Source organism: Patella vulgata, chromosome 2 (assembly GCF_932274485.2).
Source record: "Patella vulgata chromosome 2, xgPatVulg1.2, whole genome shotgun sequence".
NCBI classification, from domain to species: Eukaryota; Metazoa; Mollusca; class Gastropoda; family Patellidae; genus Patella; species Patella vulgata.
The window spans coordinates 31,724,479-31,740,602 of NC_065880.2; the positions used below are offsets into that span (position 1 = coordinate 31,724,479).

At 31.2% G+C, this 16,124-nt stretch overlaps 1 protein-coding gene and 1 long non-coding RNA gene across 9 annotated transcripts in view; one reads left to right on the forward strand and one right to left on the reverse strand.

The window, feature by feature from the left end:
- LOC126811858 (RNA binding protein fox-1 homolog 2) overlaps positions 1-16,124 on the forward strand; it is a 109,739-nt gene that overhangs the window by 16,417 nt on the left and 77,198 nt on the right. Inside the window, exon 1 of one of the 8 annotated variants that reach the window (XM_050537834.2) lies at positions 323-439. The exons of 5 other annotated variants lie outside the window; for them this stretch is intronic. In XM_050537834.2, coding sequence (XP_050393791.1) covers positions 428-439 — 12 coding nt within the window. In that variant the 5' untranslated portion in view covers positions 323-427. Of the gene's footprint in view, positions 1-322; positions 440-715; positions 743-9,676; positions 10,586-16,124 lie in introns of those variants that run through there. 2 more of the 8 variants (XM_056098831.1, XM_050537829.2) reach the window with 2 other exon arrangements.
- The window catches only part of LOC126811865 (uncharacterized), a 41,066-nt gene that overhangs the window by 5,690 nt on the left and 19,252 nt on the right, over positions 1-16,124 (reverse strand). The window lies entirely within an intron of this gene.

Here is a 16,124-nt window from a genome sequence, read left to right on the forward strand (position 1 = left end):
GAGGTTTGTACACATGCACTGTACACAAGTAATTTTATAAAAGAAAAACTAGAAAGGCCCGGTTGGCCTTGCCCCTTGGTAGCCTTGTGACTGAGCATCTCTAACCAGTTTACCTCAAACATTTGATGCCGGAGACAAACTTAGAAAGGTGAAACATTACAATAACAGAACAGAACCAAACAGAGAACATCGATTAGTTTAACAATGAAGCCATTGGAAACGCTTTATTAGGATCATTACTGTAGTAATTAGTTATAATTCAGACTCAAGTTTCTATACATGTAATTATGCAGATAAGGTTGCAACAATTAACAAAATTAAAAAGCTTTAATCATTTTGTGTTTAATTATTTCTACATGAAGTCTTTGAATTTGGGATTATAATTTTAATTTTTTTTTAAAAACTGGATTAAAATACAAAATTACAAATGAATATTCAGGTAAGAAAACTATAGTAAATTATTAAGGAGGCCACATATAAAAGCTTACTAACTATCGTTTCTGAATTTAAAAAAAATTAATAAATGAATAAACTGTCATTATCTCTGTGTGATATCCTGATTATAGACATAAAAAGTCATCAAAACCCTGACCGTTTTTTTAATACCAACATGAAATTTCTGTCACATTGAGTATCATTTTGCATTTAATTATTTCTACATGAAGTCTTTGAATTTGGGATTATAATTTTAATTTTTTTTTAAAAACTGGATTAAAATACAAAATTATAAATGAATATTCAGGTAAGAAAACTATAGTAAATAATTAAGGAGGCCACATATAAAAGCTTACTAACTATCGTTTCTGAATTTAAAAAAAATTAATAAATGAATAAACTGTCAAACCTCTGTGTGATATCCTGATTATAGACATAAAAAGTCATCAAAACCCTGGCCATTTTTTTAATATCAACATAAAATTTCTGTCACATTGAGTTTAATTAAAAAGACAAAAAATAATTCTTTTCGTATTGTAATATGATTGCATGTCACTGAAATTTATTAGGATTCATTGAAATTTATTGGGATTTTGGGGGATGGATTGCCGAATGATTAGCATGTGCGTGTTGTATCATAAAGTCTGTCATTGATTCCCGGGTTGTACGTGGAGAAAACCCACGAGGTTGGACAGGTGACCCTACTCCCACTCGGGAAACCTCAGCAGATTCCAGTACTCTGCATCTAGCCTCGGCTGTATGACGAAGTCCGCCATTGGAACTACAAACGGCGTTGCCCATGACGACTCCTTTGAAGAATGTTTTATCATACAAATATTTCAAAGTCTGAAGCTACGAACGACGCAATTTTGATAACTTCTTTTTAAAAGTTTTTGTAATAAGTAAACCGGTGCTGCATCGCAATTGTATAGGCATAGGTACATACATGTACATGTATCACTTGCCGTCATACAGCCGAGGCTAGATGTAGAGTAACGGAATCTGTCAGGTTTGCTGAAGGAGTAGGGTCACCTGTCCAACCTCGTGGGTTTTCTCGGGTCCTCCAGTTCCCCCCCATTGCTAAAGACCCCTCGGCGCAAGCGATTTATTGAAATAAAATTGAATCATATTTTAGTCTAGTTTGTGTCGATTGGACATTAAATCCCATCTCTCTCTCTCTCTCTCTCTCTCTTATTGGGGTTTCATGTACTTTGTGAATATTTTTTTAACATTGCTTACCAAAATATATCTAATTTCAAGTTTACAGTTTGTTTAAATTGATTTCTGTGTGTAAGCTTATAAGTTCGTACAAATGTAGGGTAATTTGCAGTTGCAATTTTCTTGAGGTTTAAAATATTTATTGGCCCAATCAAGCTGCTACATGTACTGAATGGTTTATTGTCAACAGTTGTTAATATTGTTCTCTGTGGAATAAAGAAAGATACATGATTCTATAATGTTTTTTTCATTATGCCAATATTAGAACTTATCACTGATCTGAATTTTTTACTATTTTTTATTAGAGCTTCTAATATGCCATTCAGACTGTCATATAATATACTGGATTGAATGCTGGCATTTTTAAGCAATGATCAGAGGTTACAGTCAATTATGTATGTGTAATTACTTGAAACCGCAAATGGATTCTTCCTCACTCAATCATGTCATGTGAAATACACGCTGATTCTCGTTGCATTGGGCAGATTTCTTCTGATTATAATGTTTTGAGAGGGATTTGAAGCATACGTTTTATAGATATATTAGTTTGATTATGTTGCATTGGGCAGATTTCTTCTGATTATAATGTTTTGAGAGGAATTTGAAACAAACATTTTATAGATATATTAGCTTGATTATGTTTACAGTCCAAATATATCATCAAAACATATCGTTTGCGGTAATACAACTTTAAAAACGCTTGTTATCGTCTGCAGAATTTTGAAACAATTGCAAACTACATTATATTGTGAAAGTTGAATCTATAATTTCTATAAGGAGCATCAGACTTCAAAAATAGTTCAATTTACAAATGATAAATTGAAAACTTTGTAACAATCAGCATCTTCTGCAGATGATAATTGATTTTTAATTAACAAACAAGCGGCACCTATAAGCCAAGAGATTTATCTTCCATTGATATTTAGTACATTTCAGTGTGGATTAGATATGACTTGAACTTTGAAGGTACTGCCTAGTCCTGAAATACTCAATCCAGCAACAACCGTCATGAAGATATCTGGGCTAAGGTGCTGCCTGGTCCTCATAAACTCATGTACAGGGAGATCTAAGCTTAAGATGCTATGAGAATACATGTATATATTGTAGTCACTATGATCGAGTCATTCTGATTGGAAGATAATTTTCCATTGATCTGGTATTGATTGAAGTTTGTTGTCTATCAACCATAATTACGCGGATTGACATTTCGTGTTGAACTGATAGACGACGATAACATGATGACAATATTCTTCCTAGATCACAGCCATTAATCATGTAATATTTATTATAAAATTCAGACTTTACAGTTGTATTAGCTATATACAGCTGCGGGAAATGGATAGTAATTTCTGGTTATTCCTTTCTAGATCATGGAAAGGTGTGAAATTATAAGATTTGCCATATAATATTTATTATAAAAGTTAAAAGTTCGAGGTTTGCAGTTACTCTTTTTTATCATATCACCAGGAGTTTTTGTTGTTGTTTGGTTTATACTGGTCTACTACTCAGAATTCATTCAATACTATTTCTTTTTAGAAGAATTAAAATATATTTATCATAAAATTCAGATTTCTCTTATCAAGGCATCAATTTCCATCACGTAATGTTATTTATTTTTCCATGATGAACAGTATACGCTTATCAGCAGTGTTTATCAGAAATTGGTTTAGTAGAACATGTAATGTATTTATTGTTCGGAGATGAGGGATACATGTTTAACACTGTTTTATACACTTGATAATATTTGGCCTATTAATAGTGGTAGAAGTGGTAATGGATTGGAATGTAATTGTAAACTATGATGATTATCAATTTTTTGTAATGGATTTATTATCACAAAAATGAAATCACCGTAAGTTTGCCCTATAGTATAAATGTAACACTATTAGTCAAATCTGTTCACCAGAGAGAGGATTTATATTTGACAAAGCTTGAATTTTGTACCTGACATTGTCCTTGACAGATTTTGTTCAGATCATAATATATGCCTGTTTATGGTGTTTTTCAAAATTTTTAATTGTCTCTTTGATTAAGTCAGTGATTCACAATGCACATTTGACTATTTAAAACAGATGGGCCTCTTATTTTTTGTAGCAGTGATCTGTAAATTATAATGATAACAGGTCAAGTCAAGTCAGTATCAGAGATAAATTTGGACTGCATGATCAAGTCAAAACCCAATGAACATTGAGTCCAAAATGTTAAAATTATTGCCACAAATTCATATGAATGTAATCAAATTTATTTAAGCTTTATATTTAAACTTAGATTTTAACATTTACCTAATGTCCTTTGATGACAAAATTTGACAAAGCTAAAACAATTTTAGGTGGTAGAAAAATAATAAACTTGTTAAAGGCTTACTTGATATGATGTTGTAATACACTGAGTTGTTAAGTTTGTGGCATGGTTTAGAAGTGTTAAATTGTAGTTGTCTCCCTTTATACAATTATCTTCAAAAGTTTTGCTGTAAAATTTGTTTTAAAATTCCAGTGACTTTTCCATGATTGATATCTAATAGATCTCTATCACAAAAAACAACAAAAGTCGTCATGGAAATATACATGTACTGTTTTATTCATGTCTGTGGGAAAATGCTGCATGCTTTGCAATATTAATTTTTACTTGGCAGACAAAAATCAGGGTGAATATCTCGTCTTAATTATTTGTTACTTAGTGGAATTAACCAACAACAGAATTTAGAATTATTACGTTTCATTAGTAAATTGTAATATTGCATCAAAATAAACCAATACTGGTAACTGTTGTTTTATAGCAAAAATCAATATTTTGAAAGCCATATTGATATTGTAATATAAACTCCTGTTTTAATACAGTGTGTGATTACATTTGTTTTTTTTAGTACATAAAGTCAGTAAAGGCTAGGCTGTTGTGAATATCAATTTGATATTGTGTAACTGATTGTATAAAATTGAATTGATTTTATTTTTGACAGATAATTGTAATCGGGAACTTCAAAAATAAGCTTATTTTTCAGAAATTTAGTTAGTGTAATTTGATATCTGAATTAAAACTTTTCTTGCCGTCAAATAATATGGTTTTCTTGTAATTTTAAATTGGTTTTAAATTGTTTTATGAAGTTTATTTTAACAATTAACCCATAATTCAGAAATGAAGTCTGAATGGTTCTTTCATGGACAACTTTCTTGAGCACGGATATGTTTAAACAAACCACTGATTTGAATTACAAAAAAAAAAAAAATTGTGTTAAAATAAAGTGAGTTGTTAATACTAGTGATCTTTGATCTGAATTAGGTACGGTAAGATCAAATTACAGCAAACAGAAAATCATTCAACTGAAACAGATTTATTAAAGGGCAACAAAAACTAGATTTGATAGACTTGTTCTTCTTTTGTTACCCAGTGTGTTAATCTATCATTGATTGTGTTCAATATGTAGATATCGTCTTTCAATCGACATGTCCCTTTCTTTGACTTTGTGATTTCATGACAATGTAATTGTTGGTTTTACTACCCTCTTCATGCTGTCTAGTCCCTAAAAATTTTATGGGTTTATTTCTTTTCTAGAGGCTGTAAAGCACTGGCAATAAACATGCTTAATTTTGAAATATCCCACTCTCCAGAAATTTTAATATAATTAAAGCTCTGTGATATATTTTACAACTTTTATGGGTGTAAGAAAATTCTTTTACTTCAACTTTTCCTGAAAACAACTAGATATAACTTTTTTGCATCTGTTTATCAAAGGCAAACATCCGTACTTGTATCAATGTATTTGTAAATCCCCCCCCCCCCCTCCCCTTCCTGGCAGAAACTTGCTGCAAATGTCTTCGGTTACAATATCAAAACAACACCTCAGAATGTTTATATACAGATATATATATATCATAAAGAATTAAGTTTTCCTGAATTCATCTGTCCTTTGTCACCTCCCAAAATAGGCAATGGTTATCAACGAAAATTAGTGTAATACATGTACATGTAGGCATGACACAAGTAAGTTGGCATTTATTTGTATAAATCTAAGTAAGTTGACCTTTTGTATAGATCTATCAGTATCCGAATCAAATTTATATTCTATCAAGAGCCTGGCAATGAAGAAGGTACATTACAATGTTAATTGAGGGGGAGTAACTCTAGTAATATTTCATATCAACAGGTGGTTGTTATGTAAATATAGAGACTAGGTTGTTAGAAGATAAACATTGCTAATCAATAATAAATCAATATTCATATTGTAATAATATCACTTCACACCCATTATAGGCAATATATACAACCTACAGTTTTACATATAATTTGACTGGTTTGTATACTGGTAGTTTTGGTAAAAATAAAGTCGGTCATCCAAAATCCGTCACCTCGGAACAAGCACACTTGGGCAATTTCATGCCAAAGTATACAATTAGGTGAAATATTTAATTAGCTGATAAATGGACAAAAATGGTGAGAAATAATCTATATTTTGAAGAAAAACATAATTTATGTGGGTGGAAACTCTTTGTTTTTTTTCTATTTGGTCTTCGTGTCGAGTATAAAATTGTAAATGTCGAATTTATAATTTTATTGTATTTTCTCACTTTGTGTTTGTTTGATTATTCTGAATCATACTGAATGATTTGGCATTAATTATCTGACAATGTATATAAACATGATTTTTATACATTAAAATATAAAAATAATATATTTTTGTGAAAGTAACCAACATTGTAAAATATCGCTATGAAAATGTTCGTCTGTTACCAAATATTTACACTACCCGGTACATTTTTTTTTCTCTCATTCATATTTATATATGGAATTATTTAAAACTTCATATTTAAAGCCAAAATAACCCTTTTTTTATGATAATGACCATTAAAAAAAATATTTGCAAAAATTCTCAAAATAACTTGGGTTTTGAGAAACGTTTTAATATTCAATACAAACGAGGCATATTGAATACAGTTAGGGTAAATGTTCCACCCACCACAAAAACAGAGCAAAAAACAAACAACACTGAACACAAAGAAGCAAATGAGAAAAGGTCACAATTCTTATCTGATTTTAATCAAACTTAAAAGATATCCCAAAGATCTCACTTCCTTTCGGTGTTGACTGGAACATCCTGGATTATGGCCCCTTATTGTATGAGAAATCGCTTTATTAGCTTGATCTCTGTTTATCTCTATTGCAAAATGTGGGTCGTAACCTTGCATGGCAACTGCTTGTTTTAACAGTGTAAGTATATATTTGATGTGTTTTGCACTTTGGTTGGGTGGTTTTTTTTAGGAGCTGCAACTGTAGCCTACTAAATGCATCTGGAAGAACATATCTATTGTTATATTACAAACATCTGAGACTAATATAATCTATTTGGATCTCAAAATAAAGCCTAGTGATTAATAATGATCAGCAGTCACATATTTGAATGTGCAAGTCAACGAAATCCTTGCTTGTTGACTTCTGTCATAGTTTCACACATAATTAAGAACTTTTTGTTGTTCTTACAAAGTATAATGGATCTGTAAAACAAGAACATAATTATTGCCGAGTAATTCTAGATACATATGACTTGAGTTAACATTGTTTTAGTTCATGTCTTATTTTTTCTCCAACAACTTTTGCCTAAATAATCTTTTGGCATTTATTATCAAGCAGCTTTACAGTAAAGCAGGATGACTGTACTGCACAAAATAAGAAGCAAATACACCTCAGATAAAGATGATTACACAGAGAACACCAACAAGACTAGACTTGGTTATGTCATTGTCACTTTTAACAAGAAAATAAAATTAATGTTGATAATTTTATATAAAATCATATTTAAAATAAACCTAGCCTCCTTGCCTTATTAACTTAGATAAAAATACTGATCTACATGTACTTAGAATGAAATACCCATATTTTCAAAAATTCTTTTGTTAAACTCCTTGAAAACAGTAACAATAATGCTCATAACTCATTAATTGAAGTTTAAAAAATGAAATGAAATGGGATTTAATGTCTCACTATTCTGCTCGGACTGGGCTAATGAAGATGAGCATACGCCATTCAGTGTGCTATGATGAGTGAAATTTTGCCCGGGCAGCGGCACTATGGTATACTCTTATCGAATTCCAACTGCGGAGGGATCTTTTATGTGTTCACGACAATACATACATGAGACCTGTTTTTTGTCCCATCCGAACGACTAGACTGATGTCCTTGTCAGGCCCTTCGTCCTTTAACACTTACAAAGGGAAACCACGTTGGAAAATCCTGATGAACTTTCTTGGCCAGTGAAGAGATCGAACACGCCACCTCCAGGTTAGCGAGCCAGCTACACTGTAATTGAAATTTGAAACATGTGAATGTTCGCCTGGTAGTTAAATACATGACACCAAAATTATTGTTTTATCAACCAGAGAATATCTTGAAAACATAATGCTATTATAACTTAACAGGCCAAACGTAAGAATTGAATATCTAACATGACTTTAATTAATTTGAAACTAATTGGCAAATTTATAGAAAGTGTAAGCTTAATTGACATTATAAGATTCATAGTGAAGATTCTTAATAATTATATTTTGATTGTTTTATAAACAAAAACATATCATTTTACAAAGTAGGCAGGCTGTGCCTTTCCTAAGTGACATTTAATTTGCTGTCACCATTCATCTTCTGCAATTCGTTATAAAGTGCTTTAAAGGTCACAGCTTATATATTTGGTTTTCATACATTGTACATGCACATAAGACAAATAATACTAAAGACTGTTGTTTAACAATTTCTGACTTTATGTAAATGAAATGTAATGTCATTCATTGTTTTACAAGAAACCCCCCAAATTTAATGGTGGGGGAAATAAACCAGTTTAAAAACCCAGAGGTGACTTTTTTTAAGCTGGCTTCTCTTTGCTGCATGAAAGGTTAAATAACAGTTGCCAGATTTTGCTGTTAGTGCGTGCACATTTCATTAAAATTTTCAGTTTCATGTTGGATTTTAATTTGTATAATTAAAACTGTGGCCTCCAACTGTCCTGGCTGAAAAATATGGGTGTTCTGAAAGTAGCCATGGGTCAGTCAGACATTGACAAAGAATTCATTAAAAATTGCTCAGATTTATAATATTTGAAATAATGTTTAAAGTGACAGAATTGTTGGACCCACTCATGGCAGATAAGTATGTGTAAAGCAAAGACTGGACATTATTATATAAAACAGTCAAGATGAAATTTATGTTTAGCGATCTTTTATTCTTCAAGCACGACCATAAATTATATAGATATTATAACATTTTTCGGTTGCATTAAACATGGTTTTGATATATTTGACAATGAACTGGTCAAAAGGATGAAGCAGAGCACAGCGTCGTTAGTAAATTATACATCCCATTGTAATAAATAATTAGCAATACACTTAATCTGTCACTTGATGAATTACCTGTTTATTTGAGTAGCTAATGGGTTACTTATAATGTTATTAATCATGATGATCAAGACTATTGTTATGATAGTGGAATAGCTTCAGGCATGGGAGTAAAATGTCTAGATAACCAAGTCATTCTATTAATTTTAGCAAATTTTGATTGACAGATATATCTTCATGTATTTATTTCAATTTAACTTTCATGTCACATTCTTTAAGCATTTTAAATTTTTATTGTTATAAATGTATTTCTATAAATACAACTAAATACATCTTTTTTCTATTTATTACAGTCTTAATTATAGATACGTTTGATAGACTTGAGCTAAGAAAACATTATGAAATTAAATTGTCCAAAAAGTAAATAAATTGATAAATCATGTGAAAAGATTAGAAGAGGAAAATAATTTAATGAATTGGAATAAGATTTAAACTAAATCAAATATTAAAAGCCGACTAAAAAATAAATAAATTAGATTTTGTTGATGTGGACACGCAAAGAAATGACAAGTGTCAACAACCATTGTTATGTATTTCTACTTCATGTAGTGTTAGATCTGTCCTCATGATCACTGGACCGTTTATTATTGATGGTCTCGTCAACTTCTGAAGTCTAGGTCTATTTGTCGCATACCAGAGTAGACTAGATTAACTAGTTGTACTGTAGAGTAAAGAGCTGATTGTTCAGGTACTCGTAGAAAAGACAGCTGTATTTTAATTTCTTGAATGTGTCAACTGAACATAAATTTACCTGTGCATAATTCTTTGTCATACCCATAACGAGTGTTACCTGTAATTAATAGGTTAAAAGGTGACCTATGTCTGTCTCTATGACATTATTGATGGCCAGGTAATATAGATGGTAAATGGTGAATTCTCGTCTAACTCTGTGTGTCTGTGATACAGTAGTCGGTCAATATACCCAAAGACAAACAAGTGAGAGAGAGAAGATTTATTTCTGTGAACAAACAGAGGAAAACGTTCAGTTTACCTGGATAGACAGAAACTTAAACAACATGAAGCTGAAGTCCTAACATTTTTGGATTAGATTTTTGGATTTTATTTCACTATTCATGGGGATTTGTGATTTTATTTTTAAATGATTATTAATGTATGTGATATCAGTTTGGATAAAGAAATAGGATATTCGTTGGGAATAGATTTACTAATTAAACAATTAATTAATTTAAGACAACCTCCATGTTGATGAGGTGCTTGTAAGTTTATGCCTTAAAGTTTATCTCAGTGTTATGTTTGTGACATTGAGTTAGGAAGACCATTTTGGATTTAAAGGAGAGAGTGGTGGTGTGTGGTGTACAGACCTAGAGAAAGGTTAATTAGTTTGAGTGATCACCTTAGATATTATCTACACATACAAAACACCCACTAGCTACACTAAATACCTGACCTATATTTCACAAGGAAAAGAGCAACTAATAGTGAAATTGTCCAGGTGACATTTGAATTTGTTTTGTTTATGGATGAGAATTTTGTGTTATAGGTAGTTTAAATTTAAGGATAGATTTATCATGATTCTTACAGCTCCATTATATGCATCGGTAAGTATCCTTATATTGTTTAGCCTTTTAACCATCTTGATAAGGAGGTCATACATTCATTTTTATTTAACTTCTAAATCTAATTGTATCATTTTATAAATGATTTTTTTTTCTTCACAATAATAGTTTCACATCTAAAAATTTATATCTCCATGAGTCAGAGGTCACAGTCCAACTATACAAGTTAAAATTAAACCAATTCACTGTCAATTGTTGATTTTAGAAGGCAATGTAATTTAAATTACTGCTGCATTTCAGAGACCTGAATGGCTATTATTCACATCTTATGCAATCTGTGGGTTGTGTGTGTGTAATGCCGATAAACCAGGACAAAGACATGTTAACTAAGCACAGCATCTGTTGCTGCTCTATTTAGATCACAGTACAAACTACAACAAATAATGTCAGCTATGTGAACATCCGAAATAAGTGACTCCATGAGGAGTGGTATCTACATAATGTAACTAAAAGAGGCATCATCACTCGAATGTAGAAAATAGATCTACTAATAAATATATAATATATTCAAAATAATTTTGGACTCTTTTAATTACCGAGAATCCAAGAACTGACCTACTTAAAGTTAAAGTAACGTATTTTGTGGCATTGTTAATTCGATTTTGAAAATTAGAATTTTTTTTTTAGATTTCGTAAATCGACAGATATTCCTGCTTTGGCTCTGCAGATGTCTCATATTTTGAATGCGTGATTTGATTTGAACATGTACTGTAAAAAAAAATATTTCTTTTACATCTAGGACTTCAACTTTTGATTTGTTTGAAACATTTTAAAGTTCACGGTGGCTAAGTGAGTAAGACGTTGGCTCACTAACCTGGAGGGGTCCTGTGTTAAATCCCTGCATTGGTCGAGAAATTTCATCGAAATTTTCCGGCATTGGTTCGCTCTTGTCAGTGGTGCAAGAAAGAGGGCCTGGCAAGGGACAGCTTATAGTCATTTGGTTTAAACGAAAACTGAAATGCACGTAAGAGATCCCTTGGCAATCAGAATTCGATATAAGAGTAGGCCATAGTGCTGCCGTCCTGGCAAAATTCTTGTCATGAGTCATAACACACTGTATTGTGTATGCCCATCTTCATTAGCTAAGGCAGAGCAGAACAGTAGGACGTTAAACCTCATTTCATTTCATTTCATTTCATTGAAACTTTTAAGATTGATTCTGTGTACAATACTAGAATTAGAGCCCCCCTCCTTCTGTAGACTAGAATCGGCTAGTCAATAAGTAACGTTGAAATGTCAGTCTTCGTGGAAGATTTCACTGAAGATCTCATTTCTGTTCCCTCGTCCATTCTAAAATGGAAAAAAGACAATCAAATTAGTAAAGTATCATGAGATAACTATTATTTCCATACACTGGAGGCCATTCTGAGGATACTGTGTGACTGTAATACATTACAATAGTTAATGATAGGAGGTATGTCAAACAAACAAATAGTTTAAATGATTCAATAGCATACATAGAGGAGTGTCATTTACATGATGAATACACAGACCATCATTGTCTATTTACTATAGAGAGGATTGTAGCAAACTGTGGTCAGTTATGTTGAGGAATTTAAAATATGATATTATGAGTTACATTAAAGGGGCATTATATAAGATTGGATAAAGAGCTGGCCATTCGTTACTATAATATTTCAAAAGTAGATAATACAAAATGAATATTAAAAATTTCATTTAAATTACTTTATTTTGAGCAAAGTTATCAATGGTTGTAGTTTTGACAAGATGTGTGCATTGATCGTAACCACCATACTACTAGTCATTCGAGTCTTAGCCTCGCTTCTCCATTTTTAGATTAAATCATTAAATGGCATCGAGAGTTGATTATAGTCTTGTCATATTAATAAAAATAAAGACCTGCAATAGGCAGGTTTAGGCTGTTTAATTACATACATGTAGAACATGTTCTGGAAATAACGTGTTTTTGCTTTCTAATTTTATTCTTATGTTTTTATCAGTGCACTGTCATAGAAATATTGATAAATATTTTTTTTGTTTCATAAATACACTATATATTTTATGTATAACAGAGGTTGGTTTTCTCTATCAAGATATATTATATGTCTTTATAAGCAGAAGCAATTTCAATGAGAGAAAGAAAAATGGTGTTTAATTTACATCCACAAAACAACTAGGTCGTTTAAGGATTAGCATGGTTTACTTTATTTCAGTTTCCTGCTTGAACTAAGGTCAAACAAAATAGAGAAAACCTGTCATGTTTTGCAGGTATTTCTACTTGTAATTATATACAAACATATCCTAGAATGTTCAACCAGATTGGTGGAAATACACAGAGGATCTAAGTCACCACACCCCTTTGCTCCTGAAATATGTGTTATTATATGTTATGTTGGAACAGATCTTGACACATGGTATAAAGCAGGGCTTCTGCTTACAAATTTTCACTGTCAGTCATTTTTTACAATGCATGAAAACTTGAATTCATATTTCATGTTTTTTTTTTAATTTATGGTAGAATATCGTGAATTCACATGTCTATACGCCACTTTGTTAACATGGTGTACACAAAATATTACATATTGGACTAAGAAATAAGATATTGCGAGCTTATAATAAATATTTATTAATGAAATATTCCCTTTTGGCTTTTTAAATATATTTTGTTACAAAATTTCTTACTTGGGTAAAGACAAATAAAGAGCTGAATTGGGCTTAGAAAAATAATTCCAGTAGCTCACAGTATAACTACATGCTCTATAGAAACAAACACTGACCTTGATAGATTTTAGTTGTAATACAATAACTTTAAAATGAAGATAAATATATATAATTATCCACATAATATATAATTTATCAATTTTAGACCATCTCTTACGGCATTACGGACCGCAGAATTGTGATGCAAATCCTAATAGCGAATAACTAATTTGAACGACAGACTAACTTCAAAGCTACACTAGTGCAACCTGGAATGGTTAGTCATGCATAAGAAGAGTAAACATGTACATGACACATGGATTATCAATATTGCTATAAGATGCGTAATTTTCTTATGCTTTCAATAAGCAAGTTTACTAATCTCTAGTTTTTATTTCTACAATTCCCACAAGACCATAATACTGCTGTATACATTTACTGATGCATTTTTCTCCTGACACATTGTGAGGATTTACCTAATTGCTATGCTGTTTGGTTGGATTCAAATATCTGATTGCCTTTTTTTCTCGGATCATAATGTTTACACCGTTTGTGACCGTAATAGAGGTATAGCGGCTTTGTCCTAAAAAATTATTATGACATATAATGAACAATACATGGGTGTTCAAATAGAGTATGACTAACAATGAACCCCTTCTCATCATTGATAAGATTCCCACCTAACAATTAACTTTTATAATTTATTGTTCTACTACCAGACATTCATAATTAATTATCAATACATCACTTAGTATAATCTTCTGTTGACAACTAAGTACACGAGTTACAACTCTATAATACCGATCATGAGATTATGTGGCTTCTATTACGTGTGCATTATTCTGTACAGGACGTAGAATTTTATAGTTATACGGTGGAGGTTGATTGTAGCCAAGTTTGAAAATTGAGTTTTGAAAAATACACTATTTTTCCGATGTGCAATATGACTGATGGGTCAGATCCAGTTTTGGTTGTTTTCCATAGTCCTCAGTCATGACCAGCATATGCAGCCAACATGGAACCCATGGTATAAATATCTGTACATCAAGTCCTGGTTTACCATTTGGATTATCTATGATGAAAGTACAAATTGATGATTGCCAAGTGATATTGTATGAAAAAGAAAGTCGAGTTACATTCTAACTTCATAGCATTTAGCCATGCAAAAGGTTTTTAGTAGCAAGCAGTTTTCCTCCAAGCTCCTTCATAGCATAACAGTGCACTAATAAAAGACAACAGAAATGTTTAATAAGTCGATTTCCTGTTTTTACAGATTTGAGGGAAATGTTTTTCAGCTTTCCTGTCGTTGATGAGTTTCAAGCAGTACATTGAATATTCTCATGTAGTGCGTTTACTTGCTGTTCAATTTATCAAATTTGGGCTTGACTTCATGACTGCTGCTTTACGATCAATTATTATGCATTTACTTCTATAGACTCACTAGATAATGTGTGGAAGTTTCTTTAATATGTTCTCCTTATACCTTTTTAATATTCAGTTTGATGATAGTCTAACGTTATTTAACAGTGACAGGTAGTCGATAATAACAATCTCTACATACAATAATGAGGTGTCCAGATTGACTATAAAATAATAGTTATAGTGTCTGTAAATTAGGTTAATATCAAATATTGTTATCAAACATTCTTGTGATAAACAGGTTCCAAAATATTGATTGTGTAGCCTATATAGTTTTTGTCTAATGATTGAAAATACATGTAAATTGCAGATATCATAAATTTAATAATGTTAAAAGGGTTAGACAGTCTGCATAAAAGATATCCAATATTTTTACAAATAACAATGGCTTTTTGTGCAAAGTCACAGAATTGTGAAAAGCACTTAGAATTTTGATAAGACATAATTGAACCGACCTTTAAAATTATAATAAAATGGATAATGTAATAGTCGAAGTATCCATAATATATTGTTCAAGTGATTGAAAATGTGCAGATAATTGGAAAATTGTAGTCATTACTTTTATCATACCATACCGTCGTTTATTGAAGTGTCCTATTTTCGATTTACATATAGAATAGTATGATACATGTATATATTACATGTATCTTGCTTTAATGGTATTTCATATCTATATTTCCTTTATAATAAGTCATCTACATGTACTAGTGCTGTCAACTTCTTTAATTAAAAATGAAATTATGATGATTTTAATAATATATAAAGATTTCCACGTTATTATATAAAATGAACAGAACATTATTAGATATTACTATTCACAACTAAATTGGTAGGCCAGCAGTTTCAGATGATACAACTTGTATTCTTGCACGACACCATAGTAACTTGGAATCTTGTGACCTCCAATATTATAGAGATAGGTGTGTTTGTTACAGTATCACTAGAGCTTAACGTATCACATAAATCAATACTATAAATTAAACATCTAGTCATCAATATCTGTATTGATTTATATTATTATAAACAATACCCTACAAGATTCATTTATCTTAAAAACAAAATGTTTTCATTTATATACACAAATCACTAAGTAACATCGAAGGTCAAAATCTTATTGGATTATTTTGAAAGAAAATGCTTTTGTTTCTTAACTTGGACCATTAAGTCAATACATCCTCGCTGTAAAATGTAAGCTTGATATATAAGTAATTTTCATAACTTTTGATAGGGAAACCCTGCCAGGGCAGGAGATTGGTGGGGACAAAGGTGGTCCTGTGGTTTTGATAACAAGGCGTGATGAGGTGTCAAACAGAAAGAAAATGATATATGAACTTTGAATGTAATTAACGTCTTGTTTATTCAAAGTTCATAAAATTTCAAAGTATAGATTTAAGAAACAAGCAGAATTTGAATTTCCATTCTCGACTTTTATTGTCCCCCG